Source organism: Haliotis rubra, unplaced genomic scaffold, assembly GCF_003918875.1.
Source record: "Haliotis rubra isolate DU_JTF1 unplaced genomic scaffold, ASM391887v1 Scf220, whole genome shotgun sequence".
In the NCBI taxonomy this organism is placed as follows: Eukaryota; Metazoa; Mollusca; class Gastropoda; order Lepetellida; family Haliotidae; genus Haliotis; species Haliotis rubra.
This window is the reverse complement of record NW_025766226.1, coordinates 939,864-960,728: the sequence shown is the minus strand read 5'-3', so window position 1 is coordinate 960,728 and position 20,865 is coordinate 939,864. Positions and strand designations below refer to the sequence as shown.

General features: G+C 39.1%; 2 protein-coding genes across 2 annotated transcripts; one reads left to right on the top strand and one right to left on the bottom strand.

The window, feature by feature from the left end:
• Positions 1 to 1,916: 1,916 nt before the first annotated feature.
• On the bottom strand, positions 1,917 to 11,675 carry LOC124277355 (integrin beta-1-binding protein 1-like). The gene is made up of 5 exons (XM_046713017.1): positions 11,459 to 11,675; positions 10,746 to 10,925; positions 7,854 to 7,949; positions 3,179 to 3,331; positions 1,917 to 2,688 (listed from the first exon to the last, which is right to left on the bottom strand). The coding sequence occupies exons 1-5, from the start codon at positions 11,519 to 11,521 to the stop codon at positions 2,623 to 2,625; spliced, it is 558 nt and encodes a 185-aa protein (XP_046568973.1). The 5' UTR covers positions 11,522 to 11,675; the 3' UTR covers positions 1,917 to 2,622.
• Positions 11,676 to 12,829: 1,154 nt separating this feature from the next.
• On the top strand, positions 12,830 to 19,647 carry LOC124277354 (transcription elongation factor S-II-like). Its single transcript, XM_046713016.1, has 9 exons — positions 12,830 to 12,995; positions 13,978 to 14,046; positions 14,820 to 14,928; positions 15,627 to 15,836; positions 16,222 to 16,284; positions 16,776 to 16,930; positions 17,385 to 17,531; positions 18,434 to 18,505; positions 19,021 to 19,647. The coding sequence occupies exons 1-9, from the start codon at positions 12,927 to 12,929 to the stop codon at positions 19,027 to 19,029; spliced, it is 903 nt and encodes a 300-aa protein (XP_046568972.1). The 5' UTR covers positions 12,830 to 12,926; the 3' UTR covers positions 19,030 to 19,647.
• The last annotated feature ends 1,218 nt before the right edge of the window (positions 19,648 to 20,865 follow it).

The window sequence follows — 20,865 nt, the reverse complement described above, 5'->3', positions numbered from 1 at the left end:
TTGGGTGTGTGTGTGTGTGTGTGTGATGATGTTTTTATGGAGAAGCATGTACAATGTGAATGACCCCCTAAAATTTATGTACAAAATAAGTGACCCCCTGCATGTCATGTACAAAATTAATGACAAATCACACACACCCCTCTCCCCAACTACCCATAATTTCTAAGCATAATTTTAAAATATAGTTTTAGGAACAAAATTGATGACCCCCCCCTAGCTCGCGCCAGAACAAAATGGGTGACACCCCCACCCCTAAAAATCATCATCACCCCCACTAGCCATAAATTATGAACGGTCCCTTAGTCGCCTCTTACGACAAGCATGAGTTACTGAAGATCAATTCTAACCCGGATCTTCACGAGTCTCAGATAATAGAGTAAAGTATAGTGTATGCAGAAGCTGTGAAGTACTGGCATTTGGGTATCTAGTCATTATGTCCCAGGAATATGCCTTATACACCAAGATGTTGTTGACCTTTAACATTCTGGCATAGACTGTCCTAACCAGAGGTGTATTAGTGGGTTGAGATTCATGTCAACAGGTTTGAGTTGGTTTTTTTATGTCACTTTTAGATGCTACTTATTCATTCTAAACCCATTTTTAGATAAGACATCTTCTGTAGATGTGAATATTTTTACCTGCTTGCTTTTTATTCTATATGTATACTTAATCATGATGTTTTTAAGTAGCATATTTTATGATGAAAAATACATAGTTTAAGGCCAGACAAGACATGTTACTATTTCTGATCTGCCTTGACAAGGTAAAACATGAGCGCTGTGAGAATGACCCTGAAATATCTTTTTGAAAACAGTGCCATTAGTTCGGATACCATTGTTGATCCAGGAACACAACTTAACGTATGCTTGGGAACTACTGACAATAATGCACACTTCTTTGTACGGATACTCATTAGCTGTTTGTTAATTCTGGCAATTACTCTAGGTACAGTACTGTCTGGATTGATAAGGTTTCAGAGTGCATATACACTGTGGACTGTGGAGGGGAAACAAACTCCTGAGAGCCATATAAGATTGTTTATGTGTTCATTGTAAACCTCTTGAGTAACCATTGATGTTTGTCATCAGCTAGTGCATAATTAGAGAGAGGCGCAAGATGATATTGTGTAAATATGTGCATAAGGTACCGTGATTAGGGAATTTATGTTGCTAACTGTAAACTGTATCAAGCAATATAAATGCTTAATAAATAGATCTTTTTCAGTTTGTTTTCATGTATTTATCTTTAATACCTAGTTTTCTGCGTGAACCATATGTGAACCATTCAAGCCATATAGCGGTAGTCTGTAAATAATCGAGTCTGTACCAGACAATCCAGTGATCAAGAGCATGAGCATCAATTTACGCATTTGGGATACGATGACATGTGTCAACCAAGTCAGCGAGTTTGACCACCCGATCCTGTTAGTTGCCTCTTACGACAAGCATGGGTTACTGAAGACCAATCCGAACCCGAATCTTCATGGGTCCATTGAAAAGTAAATGCTTGGAAACTAACAGTTTTTCTCAACAAGTACTCACTTCTGAGTTTTCATGACATGTTGCTCTAACATTTCAGTATAAGCCAATGAATGGATATCTCAATGTTGTATTCCAAATTATCGTGTGGGAATTAAATCCTCAATAACAGGTCCATATGTTTCAAAATCAGTTGTTTCTTTTAATTCTGAATCCGGGATTTGAATCAATGACATTCTCACAAACACGGAGGCTTGACGCCATGACCACACGACCATCGAGGTAAAACATTTCAGCAAGCTGGGTGAGTAACATTGACTCCATTGCCTATTGCATGTTTATTCAAGAACATCTTTAAGTTTTTAAAATTAACTTTGATGGTGGGTTAAGATGATCCTTAGCCATTTCCTGTCCATAATGAAGAAGACAAAAAGGTTGAAGTATTTGCAGTATTTTATTATTTCAAATGTAACAGATGCTCATAATATTTGTGATAATAATATATCATCAGTTCACATATACACAAGGCACAATTCAACAATGTTTTAAACAAATAGTTTGGTGATCCTCCATCAATGAAATGAATCTCATGTTGACGACATGTCAATATCACAGGTCACTGGTTCAAGTCCTGCTCATGATGCTGACTAGCAGTGAAATAACATACATGTTTCCTCACAACTAGTCCTCTGTGGCTTGCTGTCCAATACATGTTTCCTCACAACTAGTCCTCTGTGGCTTGCTGTCCAATACATGTTTCCTCACAACTAGTCCTCTGTGGCTTGCTGTCCAATACATGTTTCCTCACAACTAGTCATCTCTGGCTTGCTGTCCAATACATGTTTCCTCACAACTAGTCATCAGTGGCTTGCTGTCCAATAAATGTTCAAGCTTTAGCAGTGATGGCATGAAACAGCATCACAACTCACACCATCATTCACTAAGTCGAGATGTCCAAGAATTATTCATGCTTTAGCAGAAACAGCATCAAACAGCTTCACATCTCAATCCATCACTCAAAATGTCCTGCATGATTAGCTGTCTAAGGAATAGTCCTGCTACAGCTGTGATAGCATGAAACAGCCACACCACTCACTCATTCACTCACAATGTAGACTTCTCAGGTGAGATATCCATCACTTGTTCATGCTTTAGCAGTGATGGCATCAAAGAGTCTCCTCACACACTGGCAAATAGCATTTGCCTCTTCCTGAAATAAGAACATTGGGATAAGATTTGTCAAGTTCATTGAAATACCTCATTGAGTCTGGGTCTGACAAACTAGTGAATGATATCAGCAAAACATATGATGACAATCAATGCAGTCATCAATCCTGATCACACAATCCAAGTTAGTTACTTCTATGACAAGAAGTAGACAACGACACCCTATTCCAGCCTGACAGAGTGAATGAACAAGGCCCTACATGGGTAGGTTGGTTGGTTGTTGTTTAATGCCAATTCGCAATATTACAGCTATATGGCGGCAGTCTGTAAATATTCGGGTCTGGACCAGATAATCCGATGATTAACAGCATGAGCATCGATGTACGGAACTAGAGTAGTAGCCTGACCATCTGTTCCCATTAGTTGCCTTTTACGACAAGAATGGGTTGCTGAAGACCAATTCTAACCAGATCTTCACTGGCCCTACATTGGTAGGTACAACACTGGTTGACGATGGTTAAAACCTGACCTACCTCTGTGTGGCATTGGAAGATATAACACTGGTAGCACTGGTTGACGATTTTCCCAACTTGACCGATCTTCAGTGCAATGTTCTGTTTGCCAAAACCATCATTGTAGTGAATCAGCTGTGCAATGGTGTGAAGTGGATGGCGCTGAAAGACTTCCTGCAGGAATATAAAGACAGGAAAACTAAGAATTCAAAGACTGCTCCACTAATGGATAACAAGCAAAAACCATATATAACATTTAAAATTTGGTTACAACTGGTCAGCGCCTGGTCAGTTAAACACTCAATGCAGAAGACATGTTTCCTCTAAAAGGCCACAGCACTTTCCATAAAAAATATAATAATCAAGTGTTCGAAATGGTCAAATCATAAGTGTGTTTGTTGTTTCAAGCCACACAACAATATTCTAGCTTCATGATGGTGGTAAAATCTGGACCAGTGGTTGATATTGTGAGCACCCATACATGCCATTGGGGTACCATGACATGAAGTCAACTGAGTCTGACCACTAATCCACTGAATCCCTTATTACAACCAGAATTGGGTGTTGGGGAATCTGCTGAAACTCACAATAACAACAGATCAGTCATCATGGGCATTATTGTTACGGTATTGCTGAAACTGCAGCTTTGACTGAGATTTGGTCCAAGTTCAATGAAGGACAAAAATCTCCTTTGAGACATACTGTACATTTGCTGTTTTGAAGGTGATTTTTTTCATACTTAAAACTAGGGGATTGTATGGAGGGTCACCAAACACAAGGTACAGATGATGTTTTTCTCTAGTTGAACCACTTTCAGGTTCCACTGGCCCTATCAACCAGGATATGATAGCCTGTCAAGCAATGTAGTTGTTTGACAGCATAACAGGAAATAGACTCCCATTGTCTCAGCTATGTTAGTACTTTAGACTGACTGACTGAGTTTTGGTTTACGCTTTTAGCAATATTCCAGCAACATCACGGCGGGGGACACCAGAAATGGGCTTCACATTGTACCCATGTGGGGAATCACCCGGTCTTCGTGACGAACCAGCGCTTTAACCACTCACGCTACCCCACCGCCCTACTACTTTAGAGGGAAAGTGGGTTTTCACGGTCATCAATCTGGCATCACACCATGTCATTGATTGATTGATTGATTGTTTTATACTGCACTCAGCAATATTCCGGCTATATGGCGGTGGTCTGTAAATAATCGAGTCTGGACCAGACAATCAAGACAACCCTCCGATCCTGTTCGTCACCTTTACAACAAGAATAGGTTGCTGAAGATCAATTCTAACCCGGATCTTCACGGGTGCTTCATTTTGGACTGCCATATGGATGAGGCATATAAATTAGCATTGGCTTTTTACAGGGTGTGCCTCATAAGTTGCGTGTCTCTGATATACAGTACCCAACTCTGAAACAATAATTTGGGAATACAGTGACATCTTTTATAGTTTTTGATTTGGATCATGGAATCCTTCCTTCCATTATCTGTGAAACAAGTGCGGCAGAGCCTTTGAGCATATTCGCTCAAATCTAGTTTGCACATAGGATGGAGACACCAGTCAGCTTCAGTGTAAATATACAATGATTGCAGATGTTATTTTTTAACTTGAACTGAAAATCCCTTAAAAACCTGATTTTTATGGACAGCGAACTTGCAGACATGATACTACACCATCCCCAAACTTAAAACCTCTTAATCCCCACCACCCACTGCCAAACTTGCACATCTGTTGATCCCCACTGCCAAACTTGCACATCTGTTAGCCCTACCACTGGCATTGCCAAACTTGCACATCTGTTAGCTCTACCACTGGCAAACTTGCACATCCGTTAGCCCTAATACTGCCAAACTTTCAGAACTAGTAACACCACACTAAACACAAGGAGCGCAGTACTTTGATGATCTTATCTGACATCAAGCTTTGAACATCTCTGCAAAGGTCCTGTCTCTTAAAGCCTGTACTACATACTAAAGTGTCCCACCTGTCTGGATGTGTCCATCACTTTGATTCCATGTCGAGATACGGTGATAGCCACTTTGTCCTCTTCTGTTACAGACAAGGGTAGCTTACCCTCAATCTGAAATAAGGAAAGTGTTGTTTTTGTTCAGTGACAATGTTGCTCATCCAAACAAAGCTCTAGTTTATGGAGCAGTGCTGTAGCCTAGTGGTTAAAGCGTTCGCTCTTCACCCTGAAGACCAGGGTTTGATTCCCCACATGGGTACAATGTGTGAAGCCCATTTCCGATGTCCCCCGCCATGATATTGCTGAAATATTGCTAAAAGCGGCATAAAACTAAAAACTCACTCACTCTAGTCTTACTTCTTGGTTATTCTCCACCTCAATGGTAGATTATATTTGTAGTTTTTGTTGTTGCAGATGTCAAGATTAGTGCACTTATCCAGTGATGAGCATAATGCTTCTCTGCTCATTACTAGGCTGGGCCGAATGGTGGTTTTAAATAGTGAGATAGCATGATGCAGTATGCTGACTCCAAGCTGGCCAGTCCTTGTTTTATCCCCTAAGGCCGAGAGCCAGACAGGGTAACAATAAGTAACTTCTTCTAACTTTGTTTTGTATGAGGCCAAATAAAAAAATGTGGTTCGATTACCACGTCTTTAAAATTTAGGGTAGGTGGGAGTGAGTGAGTGAGTGGCATTGGAAGATATAACACTGGTAGCACTGGTTGACGCATTTTCCCAACTCTGACCGATCTTCAGTGCAATGTTCTGTTTGCCAAAACCATCATTGTAGTGAATCAGCTGTGCAATGGTGTGAAGTGGATGGCTGAAAAAGACTTCCTGCAGGAATATAAAGACAGAAAACTAAGAATTCAAAGACTGCTCCACTAATGGATAACAAGCAAAACCATATATAACATTTAAAATTTGGTAACAACTGGTCAACGCCTGGTCAGTTAAACACTCAATGCAGAAGACATGTTTCCTCTAAAAGGCCACAGCACTTTCCATAAAAAATATAATAATCAAGTGTTCGAAATGGTCAAATCATAAGGGTGTTTGTTGTTTCAAGCCACACAACAATATTCTAGCTTCATGATGGTGGTACAATCTGGACCAGTGGTTGATATTGTGAGCACCCATACATGCCATTGGGGTACCATGACATGAAGTCAACTGAGTCTGACCACTAATCTACTGAATCCCTTATTACAACCAGAATTGGGTGTTGGGGAATCTGCTGAAACTCACAATAACAACAGATCAGTCATCATAGGCATTATTGTTACGGTATTGCTGAAACTGCAGTGCTGACTGAGATTTGGTCCAAGTTCAATTAAGGACAAAAATCTCCTTTTTAGACATACTGTACATTTGCTGTTTTGAAGGTGATTTTTTTCATACTTTAAACTAGGGGGATTTGTATGGAGGGTCACCAAACACAAGACACAGATGATGTTTTTCTCTAGCTGTACCACTTTCAGGTTCTACTGGCCCTATCAACCAGGATATGATAGCCTGTCAAGCAATGTAGTTGTTTGACAGCATAACAGGAAATAGACTCCCATTGTCTCACCTATGTTACTACTTTAGAGGGAAAGGGGGTTTTCATGGTCATCAATCTGGCATCACACCATTTGATTGATTGATTGATTGATTGATTGATACTGCACTCAGCAATATTCCGGCTATATGGCGGTCGTCTGTAAAAAATCAAGTCTGGACCAGACAATCAAGACAACCCTCCGATCCTGTTCGTCACCTTTACAACAAGAATAGGTTGCTGAAGATCAATTCTAACCCGGATCTTCACGGGTGCTTCATTTTGGACTGCCATATGGATGAGGCATATAAATTAGCATTGGCTTTTCACAGAGTGCGCCTCATAAGTTGCGTGTCTCTGATATACAGTACCCAACTCTGAAACAATAATTTGGAAATACAGTGACAGCTTTTATAGTTTTTGATTTGGATCATGGAATCCTTCCTTCCATTATCTGTGAAACAAGTGCGGCAGAGCCTTTGAGAATATTCGCTCAAATCTAGTTTGCACCTAGGATGGAGACACCAGTCAGCTTCAGTGTAAATATACGATGATTGCAGATGTTATTTATAAACTTGAACTGTAAATCCCTTAAAAACCTGATTTTTATGGACAGCAAACTTGCAGACATGACAAGACACCATCCCCAAACTTAAAAACCTCTTACTTGCACATCTGTTGATCCCCCCACTGCCAAACTTTCACATCTGTTGATACCCCCACTGCCAAACTTGCACATCTGTTGATCCCCCAACAGCTAAACTTGCACATCTGTTGATCCCCCACTGCCAAACTTGCACATCTGTTAGCCCTACCATTGCCAAACTTGCACATCTGTTAGCCCTACCACTGGCAAACTTGCACATCTGTTAGCCCTACAACTGGCAAACTTGCACATCTGTTAGCCCTACCACTGGCAAACGTGTACAGCAATTAGCCCCACCACTGTCAATCTTGCAGACATGGTAACCCCAACACTTAACATTTTGCACACCTATCAATCCCCCCACTGCCAGCCTGTGACCTATCAGCCCTAATACTGCCAAACTTTCAGACCTAGTAACACCACACTAAACACAAGGAGTGTAGTACTTTGATGATCTTATCTGACATCAAGGTTCGAACATCTCTGCAAAGGTCCTGTCTCTTAAAGCCTGTACTACATACTAAAGTGTCCCACCTGTCTGGATGTGTCCATCACTTTGATTCCATGTCGAGATACGGTGATAGCCACTTTGTCCTCTTCTGTTACAGACAAGGGTAGCTTACCCTCAATCTGAAATAAGGAAAGTGTTGTTTTTGTTCAGTGACAATGTTGCTCATCCAAACAAAGCTCTAGTTTATGGAGCAGTGCTGTAGCCTAGTGGTTAAAGCGTTCGCTCTTCACACTGAAGACCCGGGTTTGATTCCCCACATGGGTACAATGTGTGAAGCCCATTTACGATGTCCCCCGCCGTGATACTGCTGAATTATTGCTAAAAGCGGCATAAAACTAAAAACTCACTTACTCTAGTTTTACTTCTTGGTTATTCTCCACCTCAATGGTAGATTATATTTGTAGTTTTTGTCGTTGCAGCTGTCAAGATTATTGCACTTATCCAGTGATGAGCATAATGCTTCTCTGCTCGTACTATAGTACTGTCGGAAATAGAAAAAAACTGTATTTTCTCATTTATCTCTACAATTTATGTAGTTGATCTGTGAAAGTGTGAAATATCTGTTAAACTAAGTTCGGCCTAACTACAGTCTCGGTGGTAGAGAGATAGGAAACGGAGAAAAAGGACTTTACTGAGGGGAAATTAGTGCAGAAATGAGCAATGCAGTTTTTTTTAAGTCCAAAAAGACTTATTTGGAACAGACCATGGCTTTATGCAAATTAGTGTGCCCAATTTGAAATTAGACGTAGATTCATTATAAACGATAACTGACGTAAAAAATAATAACTTTTATGCCGAAACTATTAAGGATGTAGCTACCATGCAGTCTCACTGTCACTATAAGAAGAAACAGATAGGAGGGGCCATCTCAAAAGCAAAACTTGGGGTTGGGCTTGGGGATAGAGATATCAGCTAAGACAAGATAATCCTTTAGGGCAATTATACTGGGGAGGTACACGGCATGTCATAACAATTTACAAATAATATCCAGTCCTGTCGATCTTCTGGTGGTCATGCCACCTATATACTACAATGCGTTTCTATGGTTTTCGGGTATCATACTCTTTTACATAGCTCAACATAAACATATATGAAAATATATGAAAGAAAGACACGTAAGATGTTAATCAATAGATGAGACATAGTCAACACACATGAAAAAGCACAAAATATCTTTGAGATGACCCCTTGTGCCTGTAGGCAGCACGTGCATTTCATGCCAGGTGAGCAACCTAATTGCCATCTATAGTCTGATCTATTGTTTTCAGCAGCTATTCGTATTTTTTCTAAGTTTTGCCCGATTTTACGAGTAAACATGCTTTTCTGGATATCGTATTACGCATCCCACTGAACGCCCAGTTAGGCCGAAGTGGGTTATTTCGACATATGCTATTTGCAATTGTGTAAATTTTAGGGATACAGAGTAACAGCCTAAAAACAGGGTTTTTTCTATTTCCGACAGGACTTTAGTCAGGACGAATGTTGGTTTTAGATACTAAGATAGCATGATGCAGTATGCCGACTCCAAGCTGGCCAGTCCTTGTTTTATCCCCTTAAGGCCGAGAGCCAGACAGGGTAACAACAAGTAACTTCTAACTTTGTTTTGTATGAGGCCAAATAAAAAAAATGTGGTTCCCATTACACGTCCTTAAAATTTAGGGTAGGTAGGTAGGATTTGTATTCTATTTTTTACATTTTTTTTAGAAGTAAATTGTTTATTCAATCAAGCGTGAGGCCATCGTGTCGACTTTCTCTATCAGAATGACCAATGTCCGTTGGTGCCGGAAAAAACCAATGGTATCTTGGAAGCTTAATTTATTCAAACGGCTTAAAAAAATAGGGTCGGCACCAGAATTCAATGGTCGGTCGGGTAATCAGAGCCACAACACCTTTTTTTAGGCCTGATGTGGCTGGGGAATGGTGAGGTGAGGGGAAATAGGGTTTCACATCGTACTTAAGAATATTTCACCCATATCACTTTGTGCAGGTGTTTGTATGTTTGGCTGCTTGTACTAGCCCAGACTTAAGCTGGTTTTATAGAGCTACCTCACTGAGATACCATGCCGCAGTTAATCATGAATACCCCACTCAGAAAACTCAGAAACATTATACTGACTCCAAGCCGACCAGTCCTTGTTGTACCCATTAATGTCGAGCCCCAGGCAGGGACCAAGAAGTACCATATTTTAACGTCTTTTGGTATGACACAGCTGGGGATTGAACCTGCGCCCTTCTACTCTCGGGGCGGACGCTCTAACCACTACACCACGAAGGTGGTGGCTGGGGAATAGACCCTAGACCTTCTGCTCTCTGGACAAACACTCTATCTTCTTGGCCACAGAGACAGTCTGTGCATTATCTGTGACACTCTAATAATCTTCACTGGAACAGTTTCTATAGTTTTTACAATAACATGCAAATAATGTCTCAAACTACTGTAAAAGTACCCGAAATACAATAAAAACAACAACCCCCAAAGCCCACAAATTTGATAACATGGTTCAAAACAGATTTGGGGCATTTAAAACAACCAGGAAGATATATATCTCTGATTTGTACTGTCATATTTTAAATGCCTATTTGGTACAGCGACTGTTTCCAATCTAGCCTCGGCTACCATGTCTCATAGCCTCGCAGTACCCGTGAAGGTCCGGGTTAGAATGAACCTTCAGTAACCCATGCTTGTCGTAAGAGGCGACTAACGGGATCGGGTGGTCAGGCTCGCTGGCTTGGTTGACACATGTCATTGGTTCCCCATTCCGCAGATCGATGCTCATGCTGTTGATCACTGGATTGTGTGGTCCAGACTCGATTATTTACAGACCGCCGCCATATAGCTGGAATATTGCTGAGTGCGGCGTAAAACTAAACTCACTCACCCACTCACTCATAGCCTCGCTAGCCTGTGCACTGACCTGAGCCTCCTCCACCTGATCAATGAGCTGAGCCTCTGTGTCCCTCTTCTTGGCGCTTGTCAGGTTCACATTCTGCACCATGCCCATATAGAACAGATTGAAGTGAACTTTCTGTTTCAAGATCATATCTACTGTATCCTTCTCCTTGTTTGATGTCAGATTTTCATTGCTCGAGCCACTCTGAGGATTCAATATAACACACTTTGCAGTTTTAAAAGTGTCACCAACAAAATTTCTTAAGTAAGAATTTCTCTGTATGAATCACATAATTTTGTGAACATATCAGATATACTGTGTTAGTTTTTCCAGAGAACATATAATAGATATAATATCTATTATATGGGCTCTGGTCTTTCAGACAAATGTTTTCTCAAAGGTCTAAGATGAAATTACAAATCAAATAAACATATTTAAAGTATCTGATATTGACATTATGAATGAATTATTATGTGTACAAGAACTATAGATTTATCAGGATAAACGTGAAATGTTTTCAACATTGTTTTGATTAATTGTTCAGAACTTTAGCCCTGTTGGTAAGCTTAGTTAACGGTAAAGAACACATAGTCAGTGAATTAAAATGACAACATGAGAAAACCGATAACGGCACACATGCCCGTGAAACAGGATGATAATATTGCTGAAACACCAGACGCATACATAATGGATCTGTAGCACTATCCTGCTTAGGTGTTCCTGTCAAACAACCTTACCATATTACCACTCTCCACCGACTCCCTGCTTCCCACAACCCGTTTTGGCTTTGACTTAAACATTTTGACAATTATGGTATCATGTGCACGTTAATTTTATGTTGAACACATGTTTGGGGCATACATTGTAAAGTAACCAAAAGAGTAAGAACGGAGTTTGACAAGGTATAGCCCTCGTCAAAGTTTAGCGCACAATATTTTACGCATGCAAGCAAAAGCCCCAGTTGAATGTAACGCGTTACGCCCAAAGTATTTACCTAAGAACTTACTTCATATATATGATTGCGAAGTGAAGTACTTCCATTGGAATATTTTCAAAATGGTATTTTATAAAAAGCCAAATTGTTTTAGATTCTCTTCGTGAAAGCAAACCCATAACACCATGGATTTCTTTACCAACTTTAGGATGCGTACGTCCACCAGAGACCAATTATTATATGGACTCTGCTTCCACATAAAGATTAATTTTCGCCTTAAGCACACTGCAAGCGTGGAAATGAGTGCATTATAAATGTGCACTCAGGGATAATGTACGTCTTCTATTCTCCCTGGTGCACTATTATTTATTATTTAAAAAATAACTCATCGGAAGTATATTGCTGATTGAAGGTCATCATTTCATGTTATCATTTAAGGTTGAATGGAAAAAAAAACTCACTTAGGGTTTATGTTTAATTTGTGTTGAAGATTTTATGGAGAAGCATGTACAATGAAGACCCCGTAAAACAATGTGTACAACATAAGTGACCCCCTAAATGTCATGTACCAAAATCAATGACCCCCTCCCTTCCTATAGTTTCTAAGCATAATATTAAACATATTTTTGTGTACAAAATTGCTGAATCCCCCAGCTTCCCAGAACAAATGGGTGACAATTCCCCCAAAAAAAAAAATTAAAAAATCAAAAAATCTCTAAAAATAATAAAAAAATAAAAATAATAAATAAATAAATAAACAAAATAAGCCATAAATGATGAACGGTCCCTTATGCCACATCACTTTGGAAACAAAACTCAAAGCCACGACAATGTCCTAAAATATGTGCAGTTTCATTTGCAAAAATCAAATTCCCAATCAAAATGGCTTTATCGACGACTGAAGGTCTTGTAATTTTCTTAAATATATTATGTGTACACAAATTCCCATGACGTTCTTTGCCGGGCACCCATCCTTACCGCGTCTAAAATGTCTCCTTAGGAAACTAGTATAATAAAATCATTTCCCAAGACATGTTCAAAATTTATTTTATCAATTTCCACAAACTAAAAACTATATTTAATTCGGCTTAAATAAACATCTCGTTTTGCGTTTACATTTGCCGAAAATATTCAGTTGTAGAATCCTAATGCATAGCGACGCGCGCGGCCATTTTGAGAATACAACTTCCGTTCCAGAAAACGCTGGATTTGTGATACCGAAAGTCAAATTGTGTTATTGAGTACTAATAAAAACAAACAAAAAATAAGCAATGGGGTGCGAAGATGACGTGCTCAGGGTTGGAAAAAAACTCGAGAAAATGATTTCAAACGATACGTCGGTAAGTACGCTATGTAGATTGCGTTTATTTGTTAATTTTAATGTCTTCGGTGGAGAACATCACCAACGCCAAAGACTTTCAAGTCAGCACTGGAGGTAAGTACTGACCAAAAAACCCCAAAATGTCAAATGTTAAGAAGTGCAAAATCCATGCTTATGGTTTACTTTAATAAAGACTGTTGTGGCGCGAAACACTTCAATAAGGGACTTCATGACATGTGAAACAGGGCACCTGCTTGTGAGAAGCCAACTGTTTACATTTTTGACCCGGCGCGCCAAACGCTGCAACCGGTACATGTGATAGGTTACATGCATTGATACGTCCATGTTACTGTGATGTACCATACGTTGTTGTGTGCTAGCAACAGTCTGTCATGGGGATCGAGTAATGAGTTTTAATGTATGCATTCTGGGAGGAAAAAATCCGATTGAGAATCCGATTTTATGGTGACTTCAGTAGTATCGATGGACCTAATTTACCAGTGTCGGTAATAAGAAAAATTGACAGGCTGCCATCAAGGCCCTCAGACTTCAGAAGCTGCAGGCACTGACTTAACTCTCCAGACTCTCATTCAGTACAAAAATACACCAACACCCCCTCCCCAAAACAAAACATGCAGCTAGTTACAAATAAATCAGCTCATGCATAATATTGCAGGTTCCATACAAATTTGAAATGTAAGGCTAACAAATTTCAGTTACATTATGTTCTTGTTTCTTAAAATTATTTTAAAGAATGACCACAAAAATAATAGCAATACCAATATTTGCAGTTCAATTTCTGTTTATATATTTTCTTTATTATGTGTTTTTGTAACTGCAGAGTGGTAATAATATATCATCTGTAGTACATCTCAAACATGTCCAATATGCATAACTCACTTAGAAATTATGTTAAACCAGCCCAGAGGATATCTGTTTTACAATCAACATCTGAAATGGGCACAACATGTATTTGAAAAATATCCTTCATGTTTTTCCAGGATCACGTGACAGCACTGGATTTGTTGAAGACACTTCGAGACTTACCCATGACTTTGGATGTCTTGCAGGTAGTGTACATTGGGGCAATAAGCTTCATAAGGCAACAGTAAACTATTTATAAGATTTTGAAACTCCGCACACCTCAAGTCAAGCAATGCACCCTTCTTCACATTATTTTATTTTCACCAAGTTCCTACAGACTCAATCTCATTGAAATCAAAAGGTTATCTGAGAACTAATTTGGACTGATAGATTGTCACAATGATTAGTCAGTAGAAATCATAATTGACAATAACATGGATAATTAATCTTGTTACACCAATAATTTTTCCATGAGTTGTTCTATGTTTCTTGTTTGATTTCCTTTTGTTTAAATCTGCAATTTGCAAATCATACTTAGGTAAGAGTTCCTCCCGTTCCCCCATCCCAAATAATATTTATAAATTCATATATACTAAAATTATTAACAAAACCTAACACAACAATTACTAAAGAACTCACAAAAATAACTGAAAGCCCCCAAATAATTACAATATATAGGATCGAACCACGTTGCATTACCTCTGTTAATCTGCATGGTAATGTTACAAAACAAATATGGGGCAACGGAAGGAACTCTTTCCCATACCATTAAAATATGGATGGAAATCAATAAATTAATTTTTTGAGTCCAAAAGGTTATTCTGAGAACTAATGGAGCAGATACATTGTCTCAAACAATAATAAGTCAGTAGTAATCACAACTGACAATGAAATGAATAGTTAATCTTGTTACATCAATAACTGGTCAATGAGTTTTTCTGTGTTCTATGATATTAATTATGTTAAAATTTGTTTACAGAAAACTAGAATAGGGATGACTGTGAACAACTTTAGGAAGGCAACATCAAATGACGAGGTTGTTTCACTAGCAAAGACTCTCATAAAGAACTGGAAGAAGTTGTTGCCAGGTTGGTGTCTGACGTTGCAAGAGGCAATAATCCTGTGGGTAGTATGGGTTGAAAAAGTTATGTCATCATATATATGTGGTTGTTGAAGGCTACCAAAATTACCAAAAGGCTACCAAAATTAATTGGTGCTTACATTGTTGGAGTGTCTAATTCAGTCCATCATCACCAGTTCATCAGCATCATGCGTGGCTCAAAGGTTTCATCAGATCACTTGATGTCAAAGACCTGTATCACTATGCGGTTGTATATCTGAAACACTAGTTAGAGTGGCACTGGAAACAAAATGGGCATATTATGTATCATTTTGATGAAGTCAGAGGCCGTCTTTTATGACACTTGTGACTGGTGTTTGTCATAAGTCATCGTCTAATGTTTGTCCTGAACCCACTGATGAAACCAACCGCAACCAAGGAAAACTTCTTTGAGAGGCATTGAGAAGTTGGAGGAGTAATGAAGGATAACAATATATGGATGAAGGTCACTTGCTTGATAACAGTGTTAGAACCTACACCGAAACATCGCTCTCACAGCAATAAAGAAGTTGTTCATCCATATATTGATATGTTACTTCAGTTGATACAAAAGTAAGAAAGCTAAAATTAAGTTATAACTCACTTTTGAACATGTTGAAAACAATCTTTGATGCAAATGTGATATTTACTTGATTGAAACCTAAGCAGAAACACATTTCCTTACAGAAACCAACCAAGGCAGTGACAAGAAGTCAAACAGCACCAGTGCTACCAAGATGGATGAGTCTTCGAACGATGGCTTTGACAACTCCCAGTCCTCTCAGAGCAGCACCAGTAACAAAGAGAGCAGTTCATCTGGGTCCGGGCTTAACTACACCAACGATCCTGTCCGCCTCAAGTGTCGGGAATTGTTGCAGAATGCGCTTAAACTGCCAGGTGAGGCATTATATTGGTGCACTCAAACTCCCAGGCGAGAAATGTTATGTATGTGCTCAAACTACCAGGTGAGGCACTTTATGGGAGCAGTAAAATTACCTGGTGGGTGCACTCGAACTACCAGTTGGGGCCCTATATGGGATTTTTAATTAACCAGGATACATGACTGGATGTGCTAAAAAGTGGTTGCACGCTCACTGCTGGGTGAGGCACAAAAGTTAATTTTGTGCAGTTAAACCCAATCAACTGTATTGATCAAACAGTCAATAAAGAATTGGTTTGTCATGTCCATCATTCTCATTGCGATATAGCTTTTATCTGGCATACCATGATGTAAACCAAGTCACTTACAGCCATAATTACATCCCTCTGATTCAAATTGCAGAAAACACTGAAGGAATGGAGAATGCTATGGATGGGGCAGTGTTGGCAGAAGAGATTGAAGATGGTATCCTTTCATAGTCTTGAGCCTGATACTAAGAGTTACACTGCATTTTGTGCAGTTATTGTTTCATTTTCACTTTTTACAAGGTATAGATTTATTTCCATTCAAAATATATGTGTCCAAAATATGGATGTAGATCTTACCTAGCAGATTTCCCCTCATAATCAAATGCAGATTCTACAATTCTCAGTAGTAGAAAGCCATTTATCAGGTAACGGAAACATCTGCATTTTGTGTTCGGAATCTTTCAGTATGTTGAGGGACTGCTTCTTGTAATAGTGCTGATACTAATAATCCTATAACAGAATGTCATCTAGGGATGTCATAGGTGTGAAATGAAATCGGACGAAACAATGAATAATATTTAAGATGCAGTGATTCTATCTTCATATACGCTTTCTTTGCTTGGTCTCCTGGTGTTCATCAGATCTGTTACCTTTGAAACACTGTGTCCAAGTGAACTAATTTTCTCAAATATCCTTAACTCACCAAAGCTGTGTATTGTGAGTTTGCTAATACAGATTCCAAGTATAAGACAAGAATCAGGAGCCGAGTTGCAAATCTTAGAGATGCAAAGAATCCTAGTCTGAGGGAGAACGTTCTACTTGGTCACATCTCACCCATTCAGCTAGCAAAAATGACAGCAGAGGTAATGTACTGTCAATATGTTTTATTTCTCTTCTGTCATCATCAGTCACTGCACATGGTATTGATTTATTTTACATGGAATAAGTTTTATGACATCCTCATTAAAATCAGATGTTTTGCTCTGATACACTTCCATACACATGAAAGCATTGTATGAACATGCAATGAATAGGGTGAACCTCACAAGAGAGGAATGAACCTGACACTTTTTCGTAGCCATACAACATGTTGTCTATGGAGTTAGAATTAGTCCCCAGCAAACTATGCTGGTCATTAGTGACATCATAATGGACTGAATGGTTATTCATAATATCAATCACTGGGTTTCTGATTCATACCCGATTATTTAAATGTCTCTGCTATCATATAACTGCAATATTTCTGGAGCAAACAATGATGTAACATGTCATAGGTAAGTAACATAACAGTGTACTGAAATGCTTTGCTTGTTGCAGGAAATGGCAAGCAATGAGATGAAGAATTTGCGTACAAAGTTTACCAAAGAAGCCATTGATGATCATCAGTTGGCCAAGACAGGTGGCACAGTGACAGATCTACTCAAGTGTGGCAAGTGTGGGAAGAAGAGTGTTACATACAACCAGGTATATCACATGTCTACTGTTTTATGGAATTGTAGAAACACAAAGCTGAATCTGTCCGTCTCAGTATGAAAAACTGGACCATTTGTTAGGGTTTATACACAAGGGGAATTCATTTCTGGATTAATACACTCTAAGTGCATAGTAATGTGACTTTATGCACATCTAAACATCAACAAAACTGTCCCAAGTTTGAGGTTTCAAAATATCTTGAAGACTAAGAAGATTTCATTGTAAATTGTAAATGTTTGTCTCAAAATAACGTTATGTTCACATGAACATGAATTACCAAGTGTTTCCTTGTTGGCATAAACCTGGACTTAAAATAAAATCAATAAGATGCTCACACACAATAGTAACAAGTAGTCTCCCTTGAGGTTTAAAACTGTTATAGCTCTTCCTGGTCTGTCTAATCTAAGGTGTAACATAAAATCTCTTTCATCATCTTATCCATACTTCAGTCGACTATTGTGTCCTTTTAGATGTGTTTTCATGGGACTAAGAATGGCTGGTATGTTTAGTAGGGTATGTTTTGTATCCTGTTTGTATTATACCTTACATGTGTGACTAGCAAGTGGGATCTTACAAGCTGCATGGACCTATATCTGATGAGACTGTTGTAATTTCACATTCACCATGCTTGTGACTCTAGTCACTAATTTATCAAAATAAGTTTACAAGCTCAGTTACGTTTAGTGAAATATGTTTATGTGAATATCAGCCAGCCAGTAGGTTCACTCAAATGTGAACAGGATCATTTGAAACACTATGACATCATGACGTCATTTCACTACAGTGCAACCAACATGTGTGTGTGTTGGTACAAGATTGCGACTGGAGAGTCAGATTGTTTTTAATGAGTAATGATATTTACATGGTACCTTGGCCATTTATCTTTGCTCCAGGTGCAGACAAGAAGTGCTGATGAACCGATGACAACCTTTTGCTTCTGCAATGATTGTGGTCATAGATGGAAGGTATGTAGCCAAAGACTGCACTCTTTATCAGAACTACTATAGCACTGACTGTTTAGGACAGATGTGTATATATCAGGTCAGGTATTCAGTATAACCACTGGATAACATAGGTAGCCCAATACAGAGCTATCAAAATTGTAAGGAGTGAGGTTTCACTTAGCCAAAGTCCAGGTACTGCATGTCAATGACAAAGTCTTTGTAGAGATTCCTTAGCTGCAGGTCCATTCATGTCCGTGACTATGTCCTTGTAGAGAGTATATGTTGGAGGTCTGCTAGTGTCCATGACTAAGTCCTTGAAGAGATTCCATATGTTGCAGGACCATTCATATCCATGACTAGATCTTGTGTTCAGATTCCACTTGCTGTAGGTACATTCATGTCCATGATTGATTCCATGTAGAGGGTCCATGACCTAGTCCTTGTGGAGAGTCCATTTGGTGTAGATCCATTCAGTTATTTCACTACGCATTGTCATAATATTTTGTCATTGCTCATCTCTATATCTTTTTTTCCAGTTTTGCTAACACCATTTGCCTCGAAGACAGATCCTATCAGCAGTTGTGGAAGAATTTTACAAGACTGTTAATACTGGCCTAACAAGGGGTTTCACACCAGCTACATTGTTCTTTGTGATAGTCTTTGTGTTGAGACATGATAATCAGGCTGATAATAAAACCAGTTCTGTGTACAGAATCAAAATGGGGACACACCTTGTAGGACGATGAGGAAGATCAGGAAAGGGGCTGTTCACATTTCCCTGGATGATGAATCATTGCAAGAAAAGGCAGCAACTGTCTTTATATAGCACTATAGCCTGCATAGCGTTTTCAAAGCAGCCAATCACATTGCATCTCTTTATCTTGGCATTGTCAGAAGCTGCTATTTGGCCCTTTCTTAGCAGCAATGTTATTAAAAATGTCCATAATGAAATCAAACACCTTCCTGATTCATAGATTATAGCTAGCACAATTTCTATACATCTGTAGGCTCGTGCTAAACTAATGATACAGCCAATAACAGTAATAAAGAGGCTTTGATGCTTAGTTTTATATTACTGCATTTACTGCAAATTTTGGAATATGTTACTTAATAAACTGAATTTAAGAAAATTAGGGCAGTAAATAGATTCCAATAGAGCAAAATCCTTTCACAGTTTACCTTCAAAAGGCACTTTCTTTTGAATTCAAAATATATCAATGCATTAACAGATTACAGTTGCCATTGTTGCAGATTACTGTAGTAATTACATAGTTACTTTTCTCAGATGATCTTATTAATGGTCCCCACCTCCATGCTGCTTTTGGTCATGGTGTATTTCCACCTCCATGCTGCTTTGGTCATGGTGTATTTCCACCTCCATGATGCTTTGGTCATGGTGTAATTCATGTCAGTGTATTTCTAGTATCCCAGATTCACCCTGATTATTGTTTTTTCAGTACCAGTTTCACCATTGTTGTACACTTCACTTCGTCACTTCAGGTCTTTCTTGGGGCGGTGGGGTAGTCTAGTGGTTAAAGCGTTGGCTCGTCACGCCGAAGATCCGGGTTCGAATCCCCACATGGGTACAATGAGTGAAGCCCATTTCTGGTGTCCCCCACTGTGATGTTGCTGGAATATTGCTAAAAGCGGCGTAAAACCAAACTCAGTCAGTCAGTCAGTCAGTTCAGGTCTTTCTTAAACATTCAGCCTACATACCATGATGAAAACCCCAAACGGTGTTCACAGTGGAATTAAACCCATCTGAATCTGCCAAAGTTGCTAACTTGTTGTTTTACACACCATTTCTAAGAGGTAATGAGGACGACCTATACTCTGAACCTTTGCATTGGAGGGAACCTGCTTTAAAACCTTGATTTATATCCATGATCTTCCTCTGTCAACATCCATGATGAAAGGGTACATGCTTGATGCAGTAGCCTCCACAATTCAGTGTGTTCTAGTTCGTCTGGATCATGTGTCATTGTTTTGTCAGCACCATGTTTGTGGGGTTCTCCTAAGGGGTTAACATCAGTGACCTGTATCACTTGGGGCTTTTTCACACATAAGGTAACATGTCTTTATATCAATAAAAAATACTGTTCAGAGTTACATAAAACTACAACTCTCTCACTCGTTTCCAGGAAACGGGGATTGGGTGGTCAGGCTTGCTGACTTGGTTGACACATGTCATCATATCCCAATTGCGTAGATTGATGCTCATGATGTTGATCACTGGATTGTCTGGTCCAGACTCAATTATTTACAGACCGCTGCCATATAGCTGGAATATTGCTGAGTGTGTTAAGCAACAACCAACCAATCGTAAAGTAAATTAACTCACTCACTCCAGGAAACGGGTGGGGAATGTCCTAAAAAGTAAT